The sequence below is a fragment of the Ceratotherium simum genome, chromosome 29 (assembly GCF_057802395.1).
Source record: "Ceratotherium simum simum isolate JZ-2026a chromosome 29, ASM5780239v1, whole genome shotgun sequence".
NCBI classification, from domain to species: domain Eukaryota; kingdom Metazoa; phylum Chordata; class Mammalia; order Perissodactyla; family Rhinocerotidae; genus Ceratotherium; species Ceratotherium simum.
This window is the reverse complement of record NC_141928.1, coordinates 32988054-33011761: the sequence shown is the minus strand read 5'-3', so window position 1 is coordinate 33011761 and position 23708 is coordinate 32988054. Positions and strand designations below refer to the sequence as shown.

The following is a 23708-nucleotide window of genomic DNA, read 5'->3' as shown; positions in this document are numbered from 1 at the left end:
TTGAGGTGTCCACACTCTGGGGCCCTTATTATTCTTTACATGAACCAAGCAGCCCTATTTGTTCCAACTCGCACAGTCATACTTGATTGTATGCTTCCTGTGTCAGGAATTCCCTCTTGGAAAATGGGGCTGGGGTGAGCAACACAATCAGGTGGTCACATTCCAGGATCCCAGCGCCAGAGCTTGAAAAAGAATGGAGGCCTTCCTGATCTCATGAAATAGGAGCCTGCAAGAGGGGGCAAGGCAGCACCCCTCATCTCTTTCTTCTTTACCAAAATACCACCCTCCACCTGAAGACTTCTGATCTTTGTGTTTTTTGAGCCTGAGGGGAATTGAGAGAACAGAAGTGAAGCAGAACAGAAAGGAGGGTTGTCAAAGGAGCCACCATTTCATGAAATCTTTTTACAAAACACAACACATTGTTTCACAAATTGCAAAACACGGTTCAATCACTACCAGTAAAAATAACCATTGCTACTTAACATGAATACTGCTTCATTTCACCATAAGCAATTATGCTTTGTTTTTCTTCATCCGGAACATGGAGGCATCAAGCAATACTGACGGCAGGAAGCCTGCTTTCAGCCCCTGCTGCGTCTTGCTGCATCCTGGCCGGAGTTTTGGCCACGTAGTTCCTCAGAAGATACTTGAGGAGCTGTGCACTGGTCACCTACTCCCTGGACAGGCAGCCCACTGCTCAGAATGCCTCAGTAGAGAAGGTAAACGCGATATACAAAAATCCAAACTTACAAAACAGATACATTAAGGGATAATTAATTGCATTACAAAAGGATTCTTTACAAAAGAATTCACCTCTGGGTTCCTTTAAATAGCCAGCTTCTCAAGTACAGTCGGAATATGAGTTGAGTTATAAAAACGTCCATGTACAACATTAGGAGCATGGCTGTTACGTGAGTTGAGGTACACCTGTACATCAGCCTTCGGGGCTGCACAGAGGTTCGGGGGGCACAGACTGTGATGGCAGAGTCTCTACAGCATCCTTAGCTGTTGCAGATGTGTGGGGATGACTAAGGGGCATGATCTTCCAAAGGCAGTTGCAAACCTACTTCGGGACCTGGGCTGAGAACATGAGAGAATAGGGCATTTCAAAGCAGAATCGTCCCTTCTGTTTCCAGGGCTCACCTGCTCCCTCGCTGCGAGGTTGATGAAGTCTAACTTTAAAACACTCCCACCTCCCTCATCAGTATCTGGGCACCTACATCCACCTCAGGGTTTTCTCAGACAATTAACTAATTGCTCAAGTGTTATCTAATTACAGCTTAAGGTGTTATCTTTCCCTGGGGGACTGGGTAGCTCTAGGTGGAAATGCAGGGATTGCATCCAAAAGTAGGGGGAGACGTTTTGGAATTGAGGAGCCTTTCCAATGATCTGCAGCTGTTATGGAGCACAGTGCTTGGCACAGTGCTGTGAGCTCACTGTAGGTCCTCAAATTGACTGGAGTGGAGCAAAGAGTACTGAGAAGATAGAGCAGGTAATCGATAAACAAGGGAGCCTAGTCCTAAATAGTGCCCTGGGGTGGCAGTGGCTGTATAAAAGGCAAATCAGCAGGTGTGTGCTGAGGTATAAAAAACTCTCAAAAAGCCTCTTCTCACTTCTCCCCATCCCTGGGGCAGCCAAACTTCTAGAACAGTGTTTCTCGAAGAGCAGTGACCACATGTGTCAGTCTTCTGGGGATGCTGGTTAACAGGAGGTTTCTGAGCCCACACCCAGATCCCCCCTCTCCGCGCCATCCTCTGGGGAAGAGTCCTGGCAATCAGCATCCTAATGAGTTCCTTGATGATTCCTAGCTACACTAACATTGGGAACTGAAGTTCTATAGTCCCATATTCCCTTCCCTTTCTGCATGTCCAAGCCACTGCACACCGGGAAAGGGATGCCTAGGTGGAGGGGAAACAGGTTACTTACCTCAATCCTTGGGGGCATTAGATGGGCCTGGGGGAGAATCGGAGGGACCAAAACCTGTTCATGGCTCCTCAGACATGAGTGGGTGTGAGGCGGAGAGGCTGACTTGGTAGTTATCAATACAAATATGGAGAGCACAGGACTCATTCCTGAAGGTCAATGCTTGCGATGTTCACAGGTTCACTTTTGGGATTCCTACGGTTAAGAGACTGGTGACTACTGATCTGAAAATGGCCTTGTATGTGGCCTGCAGAACGTTTTCACTTAACCCACAGCGCCAGCTCACACACCCTGGATAGGCAATGAGCAGGGACAGTCCAGCTCCCCCCAAGGCCACATCCTCGCTTTGTTTTTCTCTCTCGTTCTTCCTTTATTAAAGGAATCCCTACAGTGGAGATGCTTAGTCCTATTCATTCCTTAGCCAAACTGCTTTTCTGGCCCAGAGCTTTTGTTCTAATAGCATGGTGTACATTTTTAATGCCTCTTCTGCCCGTTCTCTGTTCCCGCTCACATATCCCTGTCCCCTTTCCTCATGGCAGATTGACATGTTCCTACTAAACGTGAGTCAGGATGGCGTCGGAGACCCAGGACCTCCCCAAAACATGGCCCTTGCCTGACCCAGTCAATCCTTGGCCTGCTGTGATGCTAAGGAGTTGAGTTAATGTTTTAAGTACCCAGCTTCCTAAGTTTCTCTCCTCTTCCCTGGCTCCCCAATATGAATGTAGGAACAAATCTAGACTGGGGAGTTGATCAAAAGCCACATCCTGGATAATCCTGCTCTATACTAAGATTAAACCAACCATGTAGTAAGACACAGGTATGGGTAACGATTTTGCTTCTTGTTGTCAATGGTGCAGAGAAAGGGCTAAAACCCAGAAATATTACTGTGGCCCCTGGTGAAAAGGTGAACAGGGGCTGGGGTTGTCTGGTTGTTCACAAATCCCTTCCTTACACAGAGTTTACTCCTGACTAATTTGAGGTTCCTGCTCTGAAGGAGGCGCCTACCCTGGAGACCTAGGGAGTGAGCTTGGAGGAGGTGCTCCTGACTAATTTGAGGTTCCTGCTCTGAAGGAGGCGCCTACCCTGGAGACCTAGGGAGTGAGCTTGGAGGAGGTGCTGCTGCTTTTTCGGCTGGGGAGAGCAGCCTCGACCTCTACGCAGACCCAGACCTCAGCTTCCCCACGCCTCGGTCAGCAGTTACAAAAGAGCATCACATAGTGTCTCAGCGGCTCAGAGGGGTGCCAGGAACCGAGAGCGGGGAGCAGCGCGGTCGCCTAGGACTCACGAGTCCGGTGTGTCCTGTAGTACTCTTCCAGCTCCGTTTTCCTGCTCACCGCCAGCTGCAGCTCCTGGCGGATCACCTGGATCTGCTTCTCGAGCTCCGAGAGCTCCTGCATCACTGAGTTCCGGGCTCCGTCCAGGGGGTCCGCTCTCCCGTTGGTGGTCAGCGAGGCCAGGAGCTCTCTTCTCCTTGCGGGCAGAGGGATGTCCTGGTGCATCCGGAGGCCCGGCTGGTTTTGTCCTCCCTCATCACTCAGGATGTACTTTCGTCGGTCGTCATGGCTCAGATTGGAAGTGTTCCACACGGTGAACTGACGGGGTCCCACAGTGGACCTAGGAAACCAAGAGACACTTCAGACTTGCCTTCCACTCTGCAGCCCTCAAAGTGCTGTTCCCCATCTGTTAGCCATTCCTGTGTGACTAACATGGAGCTGGTACGCATTCAGAGATGAAGTAACAGAGTCACGGACAGCCTGCCTGCTGCAGTGTCCCGGGGACAAAAGGAGCCGATACAATTCTTTTCAAGGGAACTTCAAGGTCTGATCAAGTCTTACACTGCCTGATGCTGGAATGGGTGTATCATCTGCAGGGCTGATGGTTCAGGGCATGGCACATTCTTTTATGAAGAACCTTAGCTTTTTTATTCCCTTCCTGCCAGTGTGGCTCTGAAAGCAGCACTGCCTTGAAACATTCTATGGCTAGAAAGATGGAGCTTTAGTAGAAGTGAGAATCTGTTTATCCAGCTCTTGGGCTCTAAGCATGAGCCTGCTGATAGATATTATAATATGGCCCATCCTCAGTCCCGCAGGACCACCCTGACGTTTACTAGTTGAGTTTGAGGAGAATTAAAGCATACAAGCTGCACGTTTCAGCAAAAAGTTTCCCATTATAGCGGTGTCTTTATGTGGGTTGAGAATGACAGCTCAGGTCTGAAACTTAAAAAAAAAAACCCACTAAGAAAGCCTCAGGTTCTTGCTGGGTTAATGAAAGTCAAATAGAAATACATTTGCAATCGTCTTTCAGGCTTGTGTCCAAACACCTGCCACCATCTCAGAGAGACGGCTGTAGACAGCAAGAGAGTTATTGCTGGCCAGGCCCAGGAAGAGGGGATCTGGTTTCTGAAATACGCTTCGACAGTTAGATGCAGTGAGAAGAGTTTCTTGCTACAAGAACAGATTAGAGCCCTAAGCAGCATAGCCAGTTTCTTCCAGCCTTGTCGAAGCAGAAGGAGGCAGAGGAGGATTATGAGTGCTTTCGCCATCCACCACAGGGCAAAACAAAATAGAAATCCTCTATTAAGTCCTTGGGTTTTGGTTCCCATCCATATAACTGAATCAAGACTTTATCCCTGGGCTCTTACTTGCCAGGAGGTGAAAGGGAGGACGTGCAGGAGGAGGGGAAATGGGAGGGATGCTCAAGTCCTGATTCAGTTACATGGCTGAGAACAGAAACACAAGGACTTAATAGGATGACGCTGTTTCATTTCACCTGTGGTAGATTGCAAAAGTGGTCATAGTCCTTTGTTCCTCCTTTCGTCTGTGCTCCTCAGTAATGTGACTTTGCAGGTCATCCTTTCAAGGGGGTTCTAGGGGCAAAGTCTGCTCCCCCCACCCCCTGTGCTAGATTTGCTCTGGCCTCATGACTTGTTTTGGCCAATAGAAAGTGGCAGAAGTGGCAGGTGGCAGTTCCAAGCCTAAACTTTTAAGAAGCTTTGCATCCTTCCACTGTCTCTCTCAGCTGCTGCAATGTGAGCAAGTCCAGACCAGTCTGCTGGATGGCAACAGACCATGTGGAGAGAGTCCCCAGTCTTCCCAGTTGACCCAGCCGAGGCCTTCATAGGTCAGCCAGCCCTTAGCTGCTACTCCCTCCCCATGAGCTGGCTGTGGACAGATGAGCAAATGTAGCTGAGATCAGCCAAGTCTGGCCCAGATCAGTAAACTGCACAGCTGACCCACAGATTCACAAGCAACTCACTGTTGTTTAAAACATTGTGTTGAGATAATTTCTCACACTGCAAAAACTGACTGATACATGCCCCAAGCCATCAAAACACACAAGCATTCCAAGCCGCCTGCAGTTCTTTAACATTTCTCATAGTTGAAGTCTCATATGAATGAGCAGGGGGCACCAGAGCTCAGCTTCCATGTGTCCTGGGCTGGGTGAAGTGCTATAATGAACCCACTGTAGCCCCACTGGCTTTACACCAGGATCAGAGGTACAGTTACAGACTTCCTTCTAACTTTACAGCTCCCTTTAATTTTTCCTTCAAATCTTTTCCTGTTGAGTTTGAATAATTTCAAAACAATCTTTTTGTGGTGTGTTATATGGTTTACAATTTTTGTGTGTCTTGGGTGAGAGGCAAGGGAAAAGGGGAGTGTAGTGGAAACCCACTGGGTTAGGATAGACCAAGGATAGACCAAAACTTATATGAAATCACATGTTGAGTAAACCAAGGGCTATATACAAATAGTCTTTGACAATATCTACTTTTTTCTTTGCTTTAAATAAGAAAGTAGCAACGTCTACTTTCGTACCATGGCACAAAATTTTTCCAAGCGTTTCCTCAAACCCCTCCACCATTAGTAATTCATTCATTTATCTATCATTTTATTCATTCAATAAATAGGGAGCACACAGGAGGGAGTCAAGCTGTAGCAGACATAGGCATTTGCATAGATATGCTTCCCAAAAAAAGGAGAGAGATTTTTCAAGCCAACAGACCTAACTCTAGTACCATAAAATGACTTGTAGTGGGGAGAACCTGGGAGCAGAGCATCTACACATTTTCCTGGAAGGTCCAGGCAACCACAGAAATCAGGCACGTAGAGATAGCCAATCTGGTTTCCTCCAGAGCTTTGCACATATATCTGGGAATACAATATAGAAGAATAAGCAAAGCTGGATTCCATGACAAACTCTAGTTACTAGTGTCACAAGTGCTCTGATAATCGACCTGCGGCTCTGGGCCACCTCTGGATGCAAGATGACAGATGCTGAATGTCAGCTCTGGTGTCTAATTGGAAGGAATAAGCATGTTATATGGTTGGCCTCTACATTGTCCAGGTTGTGTTTTGTATCAAGCCTTCCTAGCCTAAAAGTGTAATGTGACCAGTGAGTGAACTGTATTTAACACTAAAAATGAGCAAAATAAGTTTCCACACGGCAATTATATAACCTCGAGGTTCAATACTCCACTAGACCACTCAGAAGAAACATAACAGCTGTGGGACCTCAAACGCTCACTGTGCTGGAAAGGTTACAGGTGGGTGTTGGGCTGCAGGAAGGTGGCACAGGAAATGTGGGCCCAAGATAAGTCACGAGGGCATGTTCTGCCTTAGCTCTTTCTCAAAATAAGGGGTTCCAGAAGGGAATCTGCCAAGAAAAGTGGTAAGTTGAGTGAAAGACACATTTGGTTCTCTATTTAGGCGAGAGAGATGTGAATAGGAATCCCATCACAGTTAGAAATGGGATCACTGGACCTCCTGTTTCTATTACAGCCGGAAAACAAATGCTTTGTCATGAGATGATGCCTTTGCTGCTGTGTCTTCTCGTGTTCCTCTTGTTAAAAATTTATGTTAAAAATAATTATAGAAAAAATACGTGTAACATGACATAGAACAGCTGTCACCTGATTAGTCTACAGCTTGTCACTGACAAGGCTGCGATAATATGATACAGGAATGCCACAGACTGAGATGGAGAGGGAGTGTGCTCATTGACTGGAAAGAGGCTTTAAGAGCTAACAGAAGTGGTTCTGACAAGCTAGATGCAAACGGGAGAGAAGGAGAGCATGGCAGTCCCAGAGGAGGTACAACAGTGAAAGATAATCATGTTTTTCAGCTCTTTTTCCTTTTCCTCTGTTATGAATGAGAAGTGTGAGTGTCAGATTTCAAAATTACCCAGAAAGCCGAGCTTTGAGCTGAGGATCTGCTGTAGATGATGGAGTTGCTTGGAGGTAACGCCCTAAACTGAGGCCTCTGGGCATAGGAAAGCACCAGGAGGGCCGCCGTAGGCAACACGCAACAGAGGCCACCAGGAACCAGACCCAAATGCTTCTGACATTTTCAGCCACCACGAATGAGGCCACAGTCATCCACAGGCTCAATGTGGGGAAGGTGCGAAGTTTCCATTTTCAAATGTCTTCTACGCATTTAATGCTTGTTACTTCCTACTAATGAGATGCTCTTTTCTGGGGAGTTTGTAGCAAGAGGGCCAGGAAATGGACTAAGCAGGACATGTCTGTTGCATATTTCAAATATTCCTAGGAGTTCTGGAAAGGAGTGGGGGTGCAAACATGCCCAAAAGACAATATCGCATGAAATTAATTGCCTGCAGTCCAACGAATTAGGTCTTATGTGTGTTTTGTACACAATAATAACAGCTAAAAGTGCTTTGTTTTCACAGCCTTACATGTATTACCACATTTAATCCTTACAGCATCTCTAGGAAGTAGGTACTGTTTTTATCTCAGTTTCACAAATAAGGAAATTGAGGCACAAAGGCACATAACTTGTCCAAGGCCACACACGTTGCAAGTGTTGGAGACAGGATTTGGATCTAGATGCTTGCCTCTGGGGACCACAGTCCACACTTTTAACCACAACATATATTGCCTACACTGCATTTCAGTGTCCATATATGTACAGATATGTTTTTTATTTTGTCTGTTCTTTTCCTTTCTATTTGAAACCACGTATATTTTTACTGATTGTGTTTATCAACAACTTGGTCCTGATTTGATCTGAGTTATTTACACATAATTTCCCTTTTGAGCGCAGAGTCTCAGTTATATCTCTAAACTTCTCTTTTAACAAATATAAAGACCCCGGGCACTGGCCTTTTCTTACCTCTTTTCCACACGTTTAGTCTTGAAACGCTGCTGCCTTTCCTCTACAAACGACGTGTTTAGTGCTCGATGTAATCTCTGGCAGAAAGAACAGAGTCACACCCAGAGATCATCAGAAACACACAGGGGACAAAGGTACCGCCCGAGGTTTAACCCCGTATCTCGTTGCTACAAACCTCTGCCTCTTTAAACAAATTTCCAGGGATCCGAAAACAGATCAACATTCAGCCCCAAATCTCAAGAGAACAAGAATTCTAAATTATTACTCTACCTGGAGGAAAAAAAGTAATTTGATAGGAAGCTTAGAAATGCTCTGGGTTGTAAAAAGGTATGTGACATAAAGAAGACCTATCATAACTAACACGTGGCAAAGGGCCTTGTACAATTGTTAAAGGCAAGTCAAACACTTAAGTCTGAGCTTCTCAGCAGCCAAAACAAAGAAGGGATGAAGGACTCTTGAGAATTAAACTAATCACGTCAAAATACAATGGAGAAGATCAGTGGTCTGCAGAGTTCTCCTTAGGAGACCAAACACTTCCTAGGATGAAAGTAGGAAGAACAGGGTTCAAGCATAACCAAACTAATGATAGTAACCTATCTTGAAAAAAGTACTGTGTTAACAAAGCGGAGAGGTCAGCCTAACAATGAATGGTGCAGAAGTGGCAGAACTTGCAGCCTTGCTGCTGTGAGGCGAGCGATGGTGCCCTGGGTGGCAGGAGGGAGCCTGTCCCCGAGAGATCAGGGTGGCTGCTTGGCCTCAACCCTCACAGTGGTCAGGGGAAACTGCTGCCTTTGCTAGAGTCTCTTCATCATTAAGAGGCCTTCTGAGGATATTCTGGCCCTCCATGCCAATTTCCTTCAGGGAAAGATGTGCCAATGAGTGTGCTTGAGTGGTTGGTCCACCTGACAATTTCAGTTCTCCCTGTAAGTGAGTGTGTTGGTGTCTGGATTACACGAAATAACTTCCATCCTTTGAGGCTTGGCCTTGGCACCAGCGGACTTCAAACTTCCGCACCGTTGAAAATGCGGAGAACAATGGCTGGTGGGTTCATCTGAATGTAAATAGGGACTTCAAGCTCATTTAATGGGTTTCAATTTTGGCAAGAAAAGAATCTGTAGGAGACAGATCTTTCACACCATCTCTTCAGATTGTTACTATTAAGTGAAACCAGGTTAAAAACAATTCTATTGCTTCCATTCGGAGGAACAGTAGAGGGTTAGATGAAAGGAAGGGCATTGTGGGATACCTTAATTTAAGGGGAAAGTGAATTAATGGGATAGAAGGAACTCCATCTTCTACATCAAGAGTGTCTACACCACCCTAGTTGTCTTGGTAACCTGTCATTCTTCAGTCGGACTTGGGGCTCTGGATTCTCCCATTACTGGGAATTCTGACGGTTAAGAATATTGGAGCAAGACACCCATGGCACTCACCTGACTGGTGTGGAGCCAGTACTGCAGCCTAGACTTGTTCTTGATCCGTGGTAGCAGCAGCCTGTACACGATGTGCTCACCAATGGTTGTCAAGATGGACAGAGCAAACCCAATGCACAGCAGCATGAAGAGTCCAGAGAAGTGTTGGATGCCCATTTGCAAAGTCTGTGGCAGAACAGGAAAGGAAAGGCCATGAACGTGGTGCTCCACCTGGCCCGACGCTTGTTCACGCAGACACACGTTCTGTTTTTCTGGACCCAAGGAAAGCTGGAGACTATCCTTCCTTGTGTGCTCTGCAGACTTCACTACACTAAACTGTGAAAGGAATCCAGCCAGGACTGAGGATGCTGCAGAGCACAATTCCTGGGTGCCACTCACATATAGTCCTAGTGTATGAACTGGAGTTGTGCAGATGCCCTGCGTCCAGGCCACCCTACAGTCTCTAGAGAGACTGAGAGATAGAGATAGAAAGAGCGAGACCAAGAACCGAAACAATCTTAATACTGTCACGTGCCACATAATGACAGACCACACATATGACAGTGGTCCCATAAGATTAGTACCACAGAGCCTAGGTGTGTAGTAGGTCACACCATCTAGGTTTGTGTAAGTACACGCTATGATGTTTGCACAATGACGAAATCATCTAATGACACATTTCTCAGAATGTATTCCCGTTGCTAAGTGACACATGACTGTATATTAAAACACTGAATAATTATCAAGAAAAGAACTCTCTCTCAGGAAGACATATAATGAGTAGGTTTAAGGGGAAAAGATGATAAGTTCAATAATTTTGAAACTTAGATCTGGCAGGGAACATGGAGACCATCTATTTCAATGTCCTCATTTTACAGATGAGGAATCTGGGACCAGAGAAGTGAAGTAAATTGCACCAGGTCACAAAATTAGACAGCCATAGAGGAGAAAGGGAAGGGACCTAATATTTACTGATGGCTTACATTTTTGCACTAAGATAGGTATTATAACCACAATTCATAGTTGAGGAAACTGAAGTCCCTGCAGCTTTTAAGTGACAGAGCTGGTCTAAGACCATGTTTGTTTAGCTCCAAAGCTGGGCTCTTTCTGCGACACAACAAATCAGCAGCAGTCACGGTAACACTCGTTACAATAACTCTATGTGGCAGGCACTCTGCTAAGTGGTGTACATCTGATATCTAAGAGAACCCTCACAAGTTCTCAATGAAATGGGTATTATTCAGTCAACTGACATAGATGACAAGAGTCAGTCCTGCAGAAGGAAAGACATGTGATACACTGAGTGCCTACTACATGCCAGGCACTCTTTGAAGTACCACGGGATGGAGATAGGAGGGTTATGTCTCTGCCTTTAATCAGCTTGAGTCTAGTGAGGAAGCAAACATTTATAGCCCATGATACATTGATCCACGCCTCCTGGGTTTTGTGGGGAAGCTGGCTCATGAGAGAAGATTTAAAGCGAGGCAAAACGCAGAGGCTCAGGCAGGAAAGGAAGCACTCTAAGCTGAGGGTAGCAGAAACAAAGAAGGACCAACGTGACCTTCCAGCATGGTGATGTAGTGATGCTGTGGCTTAGGGGCAGAGCGCATGAGACACACGCCGTGAGGGAGAAACGGCCACACGAGGCAGGCCCTCGGAAGCCAATGCCAGGGAGTCTGGGTGTCATTGTTTGCTGGATGCTTTTGGTCATCATCATCATCATCAATAATTATTTAGCACTTAATATGTGGAAGGCACAGTTCTGAGCCCTTTATCAATGTAGCAACTTGCTTAATATTCCTAATGACCTATGAGGTAAGGAGTGTTACCGTCTCCATTTTATAGGTGAGGAAACTTAGGAACGAAGGAGTCCGGTAACTTGTCCAAGGTCACGTAAGGAGTAAAGGTTAGAGCCAGGGTTCAAAGCCAGGCAGCCTGGCTCCAGAGCCTACACAGTTAACCACCTTGTTTGACTGATGTGAGTGATCCTCCCATTTGCTGGAAGCGGCTTTCTTTTCTTTCCTTCTCCCCACCTCTACCCCCAATCCTGGAGAAACAGCCAGCCAGGCATGGTTCAGGATGGCTAGACCCGGGTACGCCAGGAAGTCTATCTGGTGGGCAGGGTTCAGAGGCAGATCCCAGCCCTAGGGAATGAGGAATGCTGGTCCGGGCAAGGTGAGAGCTGTAATGGGCCCCGAGGGCTACAGGTACTAGGGCTTTTCCTGGGACATCTCTGTACAAGTGGTGGCCAATTGTGTAACCCTCCAGAAGGCATATATAATTGCATCTGAAAATGGCCCTTGGCCTGGACCTGTTGTAATGTGTACAGAATATGGCTATTACAGAAGGATTTAGTGAGTTATTGCTGCTATGGATGAAGAACAAACTGAGGGAATTCATTCCGGACTTTAACACTAACATCCTCAAACATACAGCAAACAGACTGGCGCTGCTCTGTCACAAGGAACTGCCAAAGTGAGGAAGAAAAATGGAACTGACAGGGAACCATCTTGCCTTTAAACACACGGCCCCCGCCTCTGTTTTCTTCTGCATAACAATAATTAGTCTCATTCTCCTCTTATTACCTCGATAACAAATAGACTGTGTTCAGTTTATTTTATACATTTCTTTCTTTACATTTCTGATCTTCAGGCCCACTAATTGACTAATAGAAGTAGGTACTGTTTTTTTTTAAATTGGGCATCTAATGTGTGTGCCAGATACCATCTATGCAGATTATGATCTTATGCTAACCCCGTAAGTTAAGTATTATCATCCTCATTTCACATTTGAGGAAACGGAGGCTCATGGAGATTAACCACCTTACCCAAGATCATACAAGCTAATAAACGGGGGAGCCAGGCTGCGGATCCAGCACTGTCTGATGCCAAAGCCCGCACTGCCTTTCAAGCGAACACCAGTTACAGGTATCCCTGGCTTTCTGAATTCCTACTGTCTATTCTCTATGACAACTTGCAAAAATTTTTATTCAAAACTCACCATCTGAATTGAAAATCCACTATAATCTGCCTATGAGCATGAGTGAAAATGTTAAACCATATCTGAGCCCGAGTGATAAGATGTGCGGCTGCGGTGGTAACTCAGCTCTTCTTCCCCCAGGACCACAGTTTAAATGTGCTGTTTATGCATCAGCCGTGTGCACCTGCCCCACCTTATCAAGGGAAAGCTTTTTTCCTAATAAAGTGGAACTTGCTCAACTTGACATTTATCGTGGGTCAGAGGAAGAAGAGGAGCGATGAATATTCAGTGTCAAATCTTTAAGATAAATTTAAGTGATGCAGACAAAATAATGATTGCAGTTGCAAGTGACACGAGTAGAAACATCACATTCAGAAATGCAGTCACAGCCCAGTCTCACGTTGTCAAGAGCTGTATAAAGGAAAGCAAAGAAATACAAGCGGATGTTAAGTTTTTTGTTTTCTTCATCCCATTGCCTCCTTGCAGCTTCATTTGACAGCTCCCAGCCACGCACTTCTGGGGTCTCAAGTGCCCAGGAGAGAAGACTGTCCCAGGATTTAGCTGTGGGCGAATCTCAGGCATTTATGGCCTCACTTGGTCCTTCATGTGCTCTGTCTCGCCCACCCAGTCTCACTCAGCCAACTCTTTAATCAACAAGTAACCAATCAAAAAATTGCCTTGCTTGCTTATTGTATTTTACTGAATGTTATTTATATTTGTTATGTTTCTTTAACATGTTATTTGATTGTTCATGACATTAGTATATATTCATTGCACTGTGGAGGGAAAGCATACTCTGTATACTGCACTCCCAAATACCCACTAATTAAGAATTAAAGTGGTATTTTTTAATGCTTTATATTATGAGAAATCCTTGGTGGATTGTCATATATAACAATCCATGCATTGTGCATTAGATATTAAACACCTATAGGTGTCTAAGAGTGTTTTAGTGATATTTAGGGAAATTGATTGGGGTTTTTATTTTTTTTATTATTATTTTTTTTTGTGAGGAAGATCGGCCCTGAGCTAACATCTGCCAATCCTCTTCTTTTTGCTGAGGAAGACTGGCCCTGGGATAACATCCATGCCCATCCTCCCCCACTTTATATGGGATGCCGCCACAGCATGGCTTGACAAGCGGTGCCTCGGTGCGCACCCGGGATCCGAACCGGTGAACCCCGGGCCACCGCAGCGGAGCGCACGCACTTAAGCGCTTGCACCACGGACCGGCCCTGATTGGGGTTTTTAGATGGTGGGAATGCTTTATTGTTTTTCCCATTTAAAATAATGGAAAGGAGGGGGCGGCCTCGTGGGGTAGTGGTTAAGTTTGGTGTGCACCACTTTGGCAGCCTGGGTTTGTGGGTTCGGATCCTGGGTGTGGACCTACATCCCATGTCAAGCATGCAAAATAGAGGAAGATTGGCACAAATGTTAGCTCAGGGCGAATCCTCCTCAGCAAAAAAATAATAAATAAAATAAAATAATGGAAAGGACTCTCGAAATTAAATGCCAACACATTTCCAGGAACAGACTAGATTCAGATAAAGGGAGATGCCTGTACTATCAGATGTTCTGAGTGGTCTCGCCCAGATCATCAGTGCTTCTAGTGACAGGTAGGGGCCAAGACCATCAATTTTGTTGTTGCCAAATCCTGCTTTGCATCATGTTCAGATGTAGACTACATCTGACACCTGGTTAGATAACTGACTAGTTCTCAAACCTTCAGCAAGAAATGCAGTTAAAGTACTTCACTCACCATGTGCCTTCGGTGTTACTGGTTAAGTGCTATGAACTAAGCCTCCCTAGCCCCCCGTCCACATCTCCCAACACACAGCAACTACCCAGTTTCTCTGGTCCTCTAAAGGGTTGTCTATGCTCATTGCTTTCAATTCCTCTCTTCCCATTCTCTTCTGAACCCACTCCAACCAGGCTTTTCATCTCTACCTGTAACCTAGACAACTCCTGTCAAAGCCATCAGCGACCTCCACGTTGCCAAATCCAGTAGATAATTTTCACCCTATTCATGTATCAGCTTGTACACTGTTGATTATTTCATCCTCTTTGATATATTTTCTTCACTGTTTTTAGGATACATCTCTCTTTGTTCTACTTCAGTCTTGCTTGCTGGTTCCTCCCCACCTTTCTGACCATAAATATTGGCATGCCTTCAACTCTTTAGCTACACTCACCTTGTTACCCAAAGTCATGGCTTTAAATGCCACCTATACGCCAGTGACTTCCTTTATATCTTCCCCAACTCCTGACACAGCTCTTCCACTTGGATATCTAATAGACATCTCAAACTTAAATATCAAAACTAACTCCTAACTTTTCCCATGAAACCTGCTCCTCACATGGTCTTTCTCATCTTAATGAATCTCCATCCCAGCAATTGCTCAGGCCAACAACCGTAGAGCCATCTTGGACTCCTCTCTTTCTCCAGCATTCTGTACATAGTGTGTCTGCAAATACGATGGACCCTACCTTCAAAATATGTTCAGTATCTGATGACTTCCAACCACCTTCACCAACCACCCTGGCCCAAGCCACCATCATCTCTCACCTGGACTATTGAAATAACCCCCTCATTGGTTCCCTGACCTCTTCAGTCCGTCTTCTGCATAGCAGCCAGAATGACTCTCAAAATATGTCACTCCCGTGCTTAACGCCCAGTGATGGTTTCCTGTCTCATACAGAGGAAATGTCAGAGTCCTTACAATGGCCTGCAAGACCTGACATGATTTAGTCTCACACTTCCTAACTTCATATTCTTCTTCTCTCACTTGTTCACTCTGTCAGCCTTTTGGGCCCCCTCGCTATTCCTTAAATCTATCGAGCAAGTTCCTGCTTGAGGGTCTTCATTTTCTGTTTTCTCTGCCTGTAAACTCTTCTGCCAGGAATCAATATTGCTCCTTCCCTCATTTTCTTTGGGTCTCTGCTCAAATGTCACCTATCAGTGAAGTCCACCCTAACCACTGTGGTTAAAAGGCAAATCCTGCCTTCCTCCCCCTCCTCTCCTAGGCACAATCTATCCTCCATATCCTGTTTTATTTTTTTCCTAACACAATGTATACTTCTTTATTGCCTATTTCCCTCCTCAAGTAGAATGTAAGCTCCAAGAGGCCAGGGGTTTTGCCCATTTTGTTCAATGCACACTCTGATGGCTTAGAATAATGCCAAACACTCATTAGGTTTTCAATATTTTTTGAATGAATGGTTGAAAGCATATGGAAGCTAGAATCTTTTTTGTATAATATAAACTTACATATTTTCCCCCTAAAACACTTTTGTATATCTCAGAAGATTTTTAGAATAATTCTGTGAAGGAGAAAGATGGAACGATTGATGGATGAGAAACCTGAGGCTCGGAGAGCTCAGAAAACCTGCCATCCTGACTTCATAATGCCAGTGTTCGTCACTCTGGGGGCCTAATGAGGAAACTGGGAGGAAAAATATAGTTACAATTAACAAAGTAAAACACTGGAGATCGAATGCGGTTATTTCAGCTGACTTGTACTGGAAGTATACTGTATTGATTTTAGCTGCTTAGGATCCTTGCCTTGGGAAACTGCCCTCCCCCACTGCCTGTGGTTTTGGCGTGGCTGCCAATCACGGACTCCCCACTCTTGGTCCCACGAGGCCAAGCATGTGACCCAAGGTGAGCCAGTTTGCATTTGAAGGAGACATTTGGCACTGAAAGTGGTTGGAGCTATGTCCGGTGTCAGTGCCTCAAAGACACAGTCCCCTACTTCCTGCCACTCACATCCCTGGAGTCCTGTGGCTCCTGAGGCATCACTTACTCTCCTCCCTACCTCAAAACATTGAGCTTCCCCATTATTCTTTTGATAAGCCTCTTTTTCTTGCTTAAATTAATCTGCTGTTTGCAACCTTTGACCTGATAGACTGCTTAAAGGATTAAGCTCTTCTAGCTGTGAGGTGTGCATATAACCTCTTTCGAGGTAGACTTTATTTGTAATGAAAGCACTGCGATGAACGGAGGAGCCTGTTCTAGGAAGGTTTCTCTGATGGAGTGAGGCTTTTCCTTTCTTTGTGCACTTCCAGAAGCCTGGTGTATAGTAGGTGCTCAATAAATGCTTATTAAATGAAGCACATACCTGAAAAAAACCCAGTTACAATCACTTTCAAGATTTCCAGTACCTATTAAGTACTTTTCCCCAGAGCAAAATGACTACGAGAACCAGGGGAAATCATTTCATTTTTCAGTATCTAGTGCGTTCAACTTTGCACGATCTCCTCTCTGAGTCTGTAAAGCCAAATCCCGGCGTTCAAAATAATTTTCTTTTTCTTTAATAAAAGAGCTGGAATGGGGGAGGAATAATGGGGTTAGTGAGTGGTAAAGAAAAGAAAGGCTATGGAGCTTCTGAAGTATCGATAACCCCTAGATACTTAGAAGCAGGATGAGGGGGAAGAAAATGCTCTTTCTAATTTTGAAGACCTGATTTCTATTTTTTTTTTGTCACTCCACTATTTTGCCCAGTAGAACCGTCGTTCAATAAAATTTGGCAGATTCACTGTTGTGTCTATACATATGGCCCTCTGTGGGGGAGAGACAGAGATGGAGACCTGCACCAGCTGTGGGCTCCGGCGGTACCAAGGACAGCTTTCTTTGCCTGGCTGGAGAGAGTGGGATAAGACTGTGCAATGTAAACTTTTGAGATTTCTAAAAAAAAATTAACAACAATCATGAGAAGGGAGAAAGAAGATGTTCACTCAGAGAGCGAAAATCTGGAATTTTCTCATCAATGAAGACAGATTGAAAGATCACATTTAACAAAAGAAACAAGAGAGATGATCTGCAAAGCCAGGGAGACATCGACCAGCGAAGCAAACATTGTTCACACATTTGGATAAGCAGAATGTTCTAGATGGAGAGCAATCGGGGTCTGTGAGATCTTCCCATCACTTCCCAGGCCCTGGGGATGGGGGCACCTCTGTCTTCTCTAACCTGGAATCTGCTCAGCGGCTCATCACCATGGCAGTGCCCATGTTGCTGCAGAGACGCCCCCCTCTCTGTTCCTTGTGCTTCCGGAGCCCTCGCCCCTTAGAGGCTTGGTAACCATCTTTCAGTCTGGATGTGGTGCTTCATTTGCCACATTAACTCCATTGTGCAGTCTTTTGAAAAATCTTAATTTGTTATTAAAACAACTCAGAAAAATATTTCTAAAAATTAGATTTGAGAGGATTAACCGTAATCCTTTTACTATCTAAACAATTACTGCCAATTCTTCATTTTCTCTTCAGAACTACAACCGTATGCACATATAATTTCCAGAGTTGTAAACATAACATGGAACAATTATGCTTTTTAAGAAACTTATTATTTTTCTAAAAATTTATAGTTACAGTCATTTTATTTATTAATTTTGATGGCTTCATATGATCACCTATTGTTTTACCATAATTGACTTAACTACTCCCAAATTGTCAGGTGTTTCATTTTTTTAACATTATTTAGACTATATATGTGATAAATATTGCTGCAATAAAAAAACCTTTTGTGTATAGCATTTTTTAAAACACAAATCTTTTTAAATTTTCTTTGAGATCTGTATTGCAATGGGTGGGACTACAACTCAGATGATATAACCGTTTTGATGCCTCGTGACACGTGAAATGACGCTTGAAAATTATGGAAACCATTCCCAATGCTGCCAAAGATGTCCCAGTGCACAGGATGCTCACATCCTCACCAACTCTGTTTTATAATTAATCATTCGTTCCTGTTTTAAATACTCTGATTTGTATTTTTTCAATTAGTGAGGCTATTTTTTGATGTTTCTCTGATCTCCTTTTGTGTGAATCACTTATTTATATTTTTTGCCCAATTATGCATTTCAGAAAAAGCGAGGCATTGTACTGAAAAAAGCTATTAACTCCTTTCCTAACATGTTACCTATGTTTCTCTGTTTTTTAAGTTTTCCTGTTAGCTTTATTTTGTCAGATTTCATTATACAGGAGTTTGAAATTTTATATGGCTGGATTTGTTTTATTGTAAACTCTTCTACTGTTTCAGTCATTAGAAAATATCAGTTGTGGGCTGGCCCCCTGGCTTAGCGGTTAAGTGCGCGTACTCTGCTACTGGAGACCCAGGTTTGGATCCCGGGCGCGCACTGATGCACCGCTTCTCTGGCCATGCTGAGGCCGCGTCCCACATACAGCAACTAGAAGGATGTGCAACTATGACATACAACTATCTACTGGGGCTTTGGGGAGCAAAAGGGGAAAAAAAAGGAGGAGGATTGGCAATAGATGTTAGCTCAGAGCCAGTCTTCCTCAGCAAAAAGAGGAGGATTGGTATGGATGTTAGCTCAGGGCTGATCTTCCACATACACAAAAAAAAAAAAAAGAAAGAAAAAAGAAAATGTCAGTTGTTGGGAAGTTTTATGACCAGTTGCTTTATTTTTGAAAAAAAACATGAACACTTCAATCCATCTTCAGCTTTTGTGCTAAAGAGTGGATCACATCACTTTCTCTTTATTAAGGCTGTCAATTTCAGCCACATGCTTCAAAGGGACCTTACCCAATAAAAGGCCACTCCCATCCTGGGGTGGCCTGCATTCCTTTATGCTAATTTTGATTTTTACTTAAAGTCTTTAGATTTTCTTTTAATATTTGCAAAAAAACCCCCACAAAAAACAAACAAAAAAAACATTCTGAGAACAAACACCGTATAAAACTAACAACAAAACAATTTATTTGTGGGTCAGATTTAGCCTAAGAGCTGTCAGATGGTATCCTTTGATCTACACAGCTTTATTGCTACTGGTGTCCCTTCGGTGATATGGATTTTCATGATGAATCAGCTAAAGCCTTTAAAGCTGACACATGATTTGCTGCTGTTCACACTGTCTCTAGCTGCTGGGAAAGCTCTGGAAGCCAATAGGGAAGGAGAGGGGACCAGTTCTGCTGCTCAGTCTAGCGACCTGAACCCTTTATCACGATGCCAACTTGTGTTAAAAAATATCCACACCTCTCCCTTTTCAAGGCATGCAAAATAGACAAAACACAGCAGCTGGATTCATGACCTACTCTACACCATAAGAGAGAGAATCAACAGCATAAGGGAAGAATGGAATTTGTAATTAAAAAAAAATTCCTGGAAGGTGTTTCTTTGAGAATGCCTCTAAAGCATGATAGACTTAGAGGATAAACCAATTGAGCTAAGGCCATATTTTTTCCTATGGTTCAAAAAAGAAGTGTCTAGTGGTTTGAGAATTGCAACATATGGTAGAGAGCAGACACAATCCATTAACACAGGATTCATAACAACATATTGTTACTGATCTCTACAACCTCAAAGCACATTGGTTGATGTTACCAGTTTAATCTAGATATTGTCACTTATTTTTCAAGATGAGATGAGGCTGAAGATTACTTAAGGCTGCCTTGCCTAACAAGTTTTGTGGGTTTTGTTTGCAATGCATAGAACCAAAGAGGTGGGGGCTGCTTGCTCCTTGACAAGCAATTCACCACTTTTGTGAAAATTTAGGCTTGATTTGATTACGTGAATAAGACCATCAGAAATAATTTGAGGTAGGTAAATATAGGAACCTATAAAAATAGGAGGCAGTGCAGTGAGGTGGAAAAAGCTCAGTGTTTGGGGCCAGAAAGCCTGGTTCAAGTCCTTGTTTTGCCACTTACCAGCTGGGAGACATTGGCAAAGATTCTAGATCTTTCTACAGCATCATCTGAAAAACTGAAATGATGGTACCCACCTCCCAGTGTTGTTATGATGATTAAATGATATAATAAATGTAACAGGACCTGGGATAGTTGTTCAATAAATGTTCAAAAAAACTTCTATTATCACCCCAAGTAGTTCGACAGAACTAGATTTGCTGGCAACCAGCAATTAACAGAACAATCAAAGCATTCTAGCTTGGAAGTAAATGTGATTTTTCTCCCCAAATATCCATACAGTCAGATCTTCCCAGTTGCTGAAGCTAGAAGCAGGCTCTCAGTTCCAGGTCACTGCCACAAAGCCTTGGGTAGCTACCCTAACTAGACTGAGCAATAAGCTTGTTAATTCCAGCCACTCCAGAAGCTGAAATATTTTTCCTCTTCTTGTTATATTTAACACGCACTCCAACATTTTTCAAGCCTTTGGTTATAATTTAAAAATGTCCATATTTTAATGTGCACATTGCAGAGTGTATAAATAATGTCTCTCTTTTAGAGGTCCTCTCAGCTACCATCACACGTGCTCACTTTCCTCAGGCAAAGTTTCCTCCACAAAGTCAAGGATACTGGGCTAGAATGAGAGTCTCTCTTTTAAATTTTCTCCAGTCAAGAACTCTGTTGTGCCCTCTGCAGATGAGGGGGAGGGGAGGACCTTGACATTGTTTCTGTTGTTTCCCTTCTGGATTAGGATTACACAAGTGTCCAGTTAACTTTAGAGTGGGTGCGGCTAAGTACTACTACGTAAGGGCTCAGAAGGAACCACTGGGCCCCCTGTCTCCCTTATACGTTGACCCAACAGAAGCAGAGGAAGGGGGAAGGGAAAGGAATTAAGAAAATGAACCCATTGTGCTGTAGGCGCTTTTCTCGTTTTATCTTTTTGAAACCTCAAAATAACCCTGGGATGGATCCTCATTTTAATTAGGAGGAATGACACAGAGAGGTTAAGTAACTTGCTCATGCTCACACAGCTAATGAGAAGTGACTGTGATAAAAGCTCAGTTGTAACTGAATCCAAACCCAGGTGTGTCTGAGTCTTTGAACTACATTACCCTGCAATGGGAGTATGATTCACAGCACTACTGGGTTGGGAGCATTTACTGATTATTAATACTTTTTTTAGGACTGTACGGGAATTAGAGAGACAGGGATTCCCATTCTTTATGGTTCCTATGTAGTCTATTAAATAAAAAGTGTGGCAGGGTGCCTTGGTAGATGGGTGCCCTGACAGTAATTAAATTTGTGGACTTATTTTTCCTTCACTTTTTTGGGTTGAGACTAGCTATCAGTTCTTCAAAATATAAGGATAATAATACTCCTTGAAATGGACCTTCCTTGTCTTGAGAAGAATCACCTGAGTTTTGTACCTGGGCTAAGTATGTGTAGGGAGAGTACATTTCATCGTCCTGGTGTTTTGAGAGCCTTAAGCACCTTCTATGGGGAGTGGTCCACCGGGAGAAACAGGGCTGGTGAGAAGTGGCAGATGCCAGGACCAGCCCTGACCCGGCTTTTTTGAAGACGGCTTGTTCTCTGAGAACTGACAGTAGTAAGAGGGACCTCAGAGGGCTGGTAACATCTAGGGTGCAGGCAGCAGTGTACTTATTGGTACACTGGCTCTCCCAAACAAACAAAACAAACACAACTCTAAGCTTTTGCCCTTTTGCATGATGTCCTAGTCCCTCCATCACCAATTTCAAGCTGGGGTGAAATCAACATGATGTCACTGAACACAGAGCTGGGGAGAGAGGCACACACATTGGCTCTCACCCTGTGTGAACAGGCTCCAACGTGCCCCCTGGCTGCAGGATTATTAGGGTGTGAGGGACTCCGGGCTGAACGTTACGTTAGAGAAAAGGCTTCCCCAGATGAGAGAGCTCTTAGCTTCCCTGCCAGGCCCCAGGTCTGATTTTCAAAACTAAGCTTAGCTGGTGCAGACAGCATTCACTTCTGCTGCAGAGAGGCGCTTGCCCATCTCTGCATCTTTTGAGTACCAGGAGCAATATCACTTCAGCATCCTGGGGAGAGTCCACTGCAGCCAGAATCTTCACTGCCTCTGCCTGTGGTAAGCATGACTCTGAACGTGTTCCATTCTCTCCAGCTGGGGTGGGGCTGAGTGTTGGAAGTGCGAGAGCTCTCTGGGAAGGTCCCTGCCCTGTTTGGCTGGAAGCCCCCTTCACGAACTTTATACTGAACTGGGCAGCCAGTCCTGCAAACCCACTGCCACTGAGGCTGAGAGTGGGGCTGGGCACCTAGTCCAGCCTTAGCATTTCTCACCGTGGGCCTGGGGCCAGTTTGTGTCCGGGAGCTGAAGCACGGAGACAGGAAGAGCCCGAATGGATTCCTAACCCTCAAGACACGCTCAGGGATTTCTGGGGAAGCATCACGGGGAGTGGACTGTGGCCTGGGAAAGGGAAAGATGGGCTTCTGTTGCCCAGAGAGAGGTGACTGAAAGTTGCTCAGCTATGAGAAATATATTCGTCCCTGTTGCTACAATAGGAAGTTGACAATCACCACAAGGAAATGAAGACAGTTCACCTAACACTTGATTTGAATTGTACAATTTTCTCCCACATATAAAACCATGAGAGGTAAAGGCAAAGATGTATATTTCCTTATTTTTGAACTTTTAAAGTTCTTCTTGACTCTTTATAGTTTGGTCTCTGAATCTAAACAAAGAAAAAGACATTTATAAAAGCCATTTTTTCCCCCTACCACACTCCTTCGCCTTGTTCTTCCCCTCTCAAGTGCTACCTTGAATCACCGAGAGAAGAATAATTAATAACACAGAGCTGGTCATGAGGTTTGTGTTAGAAAATGTGGTTTTCCAAAGAGAAATACTTACCCAAGTAAGTCAGAGAGACAGTTGCCGGGCGTCTTGAGCTGATCTCGACAGAGAGAGAGAAGAAAGAAAAAAGTCGTTGTTGGGTGATGCTTGTTAAAAAAGGCTCACACAATGACCACCAAGCTCTTGTGGACCTCCAGGCCTCGGACCACGGCGCTGAACTCCTCGAAGGATATTCTCCCGTCGCCGTCCGTGTCCAGGAAGATGATGGTTTCGTCGACGAGCTGCTGTAACTCCCAGTCCGTCAGGCTGTCCCCCACGATCACCTTCAGCACCCGAAAGACTCCCCGTTGGAAACGTAGCCGTCCTTATCCATGTCGTAGATGCTGAAGGCGAACCTCAGCTTCTGCTCCTCGTCGCCCTTCACGCTGAGCTGGGACGTCCCCACGATGAACTCCTTGAAGTCCACCTCGCCGTTGCCGTCGGTGTCGAGGACGTCAATCACTCGCCGCGCCAGCGGATCCCGCCGCAGCCCGGGCAGGGCCAGGAGCTCCTCCACGCTCAGAGCGCCCGAGCCGTCCAAGTCCAGCTGCTGGAGCCGCCTGCTCAGCCTTTTAATCTCATCGTGGTTCAAGTGGGAGCACATCGCCGCCGGGTAACCGGCCTCCTTTCCCATCGTGGACGCCGCGGGCGGAGGAGGGAGCAGGGGCGGTGGGCGCAGGCGGGGCTCGCGCGGGGACCCTTGCGCCGCGGGGGGGGCGGGGCGCCGGGCGGGGCGGGCTC

General features: G+C 44.9%; 2 protein-coding genes across 3 annotated transcripts in view; both read right to left on the bottom strand.

Moving 5' to 3' along the window:
* Nucleotides 1–758: 758 nt before the first annotated feature.
* Nucleotides 759–23708, bottom strand: part of GRIN3A (glutamate ionotropic receptor NMDA type subunit 3A) — a 159713-nt gene continuing 136763 nt past the window's right edge. For both annotated transcript variants that reach the window (XM_004423274.2, XM_087419391.1), the window contains 3 exons: nucleotides 9485–9649; nucleotides 8052–8128; nucleotides 759–3537 (listed from right to left, as the gene is read on the bottom strand). In XM_004423274.2, the coding sequence (XP_004423331.1) occupies nucleotides 3198–3537; nucleotides 8052–8128; nucleotides 9485–9649 (582 nt within the window). In that variant the 3' untranslated portion in view covers nucleotides 759–3197. The remainder of the gene's footprint in view (nucleotides 3538–8051; nucleotides 8129–9484; nucleotides 9650–23708) is intronic.
* PPP3R2 (protein phosphatase 3 regulatory subunit B, beta) lies at nucleotides 22992–23613 on the bottom strand. Its single transcript, XM_014782040.2, is given in 2 exon segments — nucleotides 22992–23268; nucleotides 23271–23613. Coding segments are annotated over 2 exon segments (510 nt in total). The 5' UTR covers nucleotides 23602–23613; the 3' UTR covers nucleotides 22992–23089.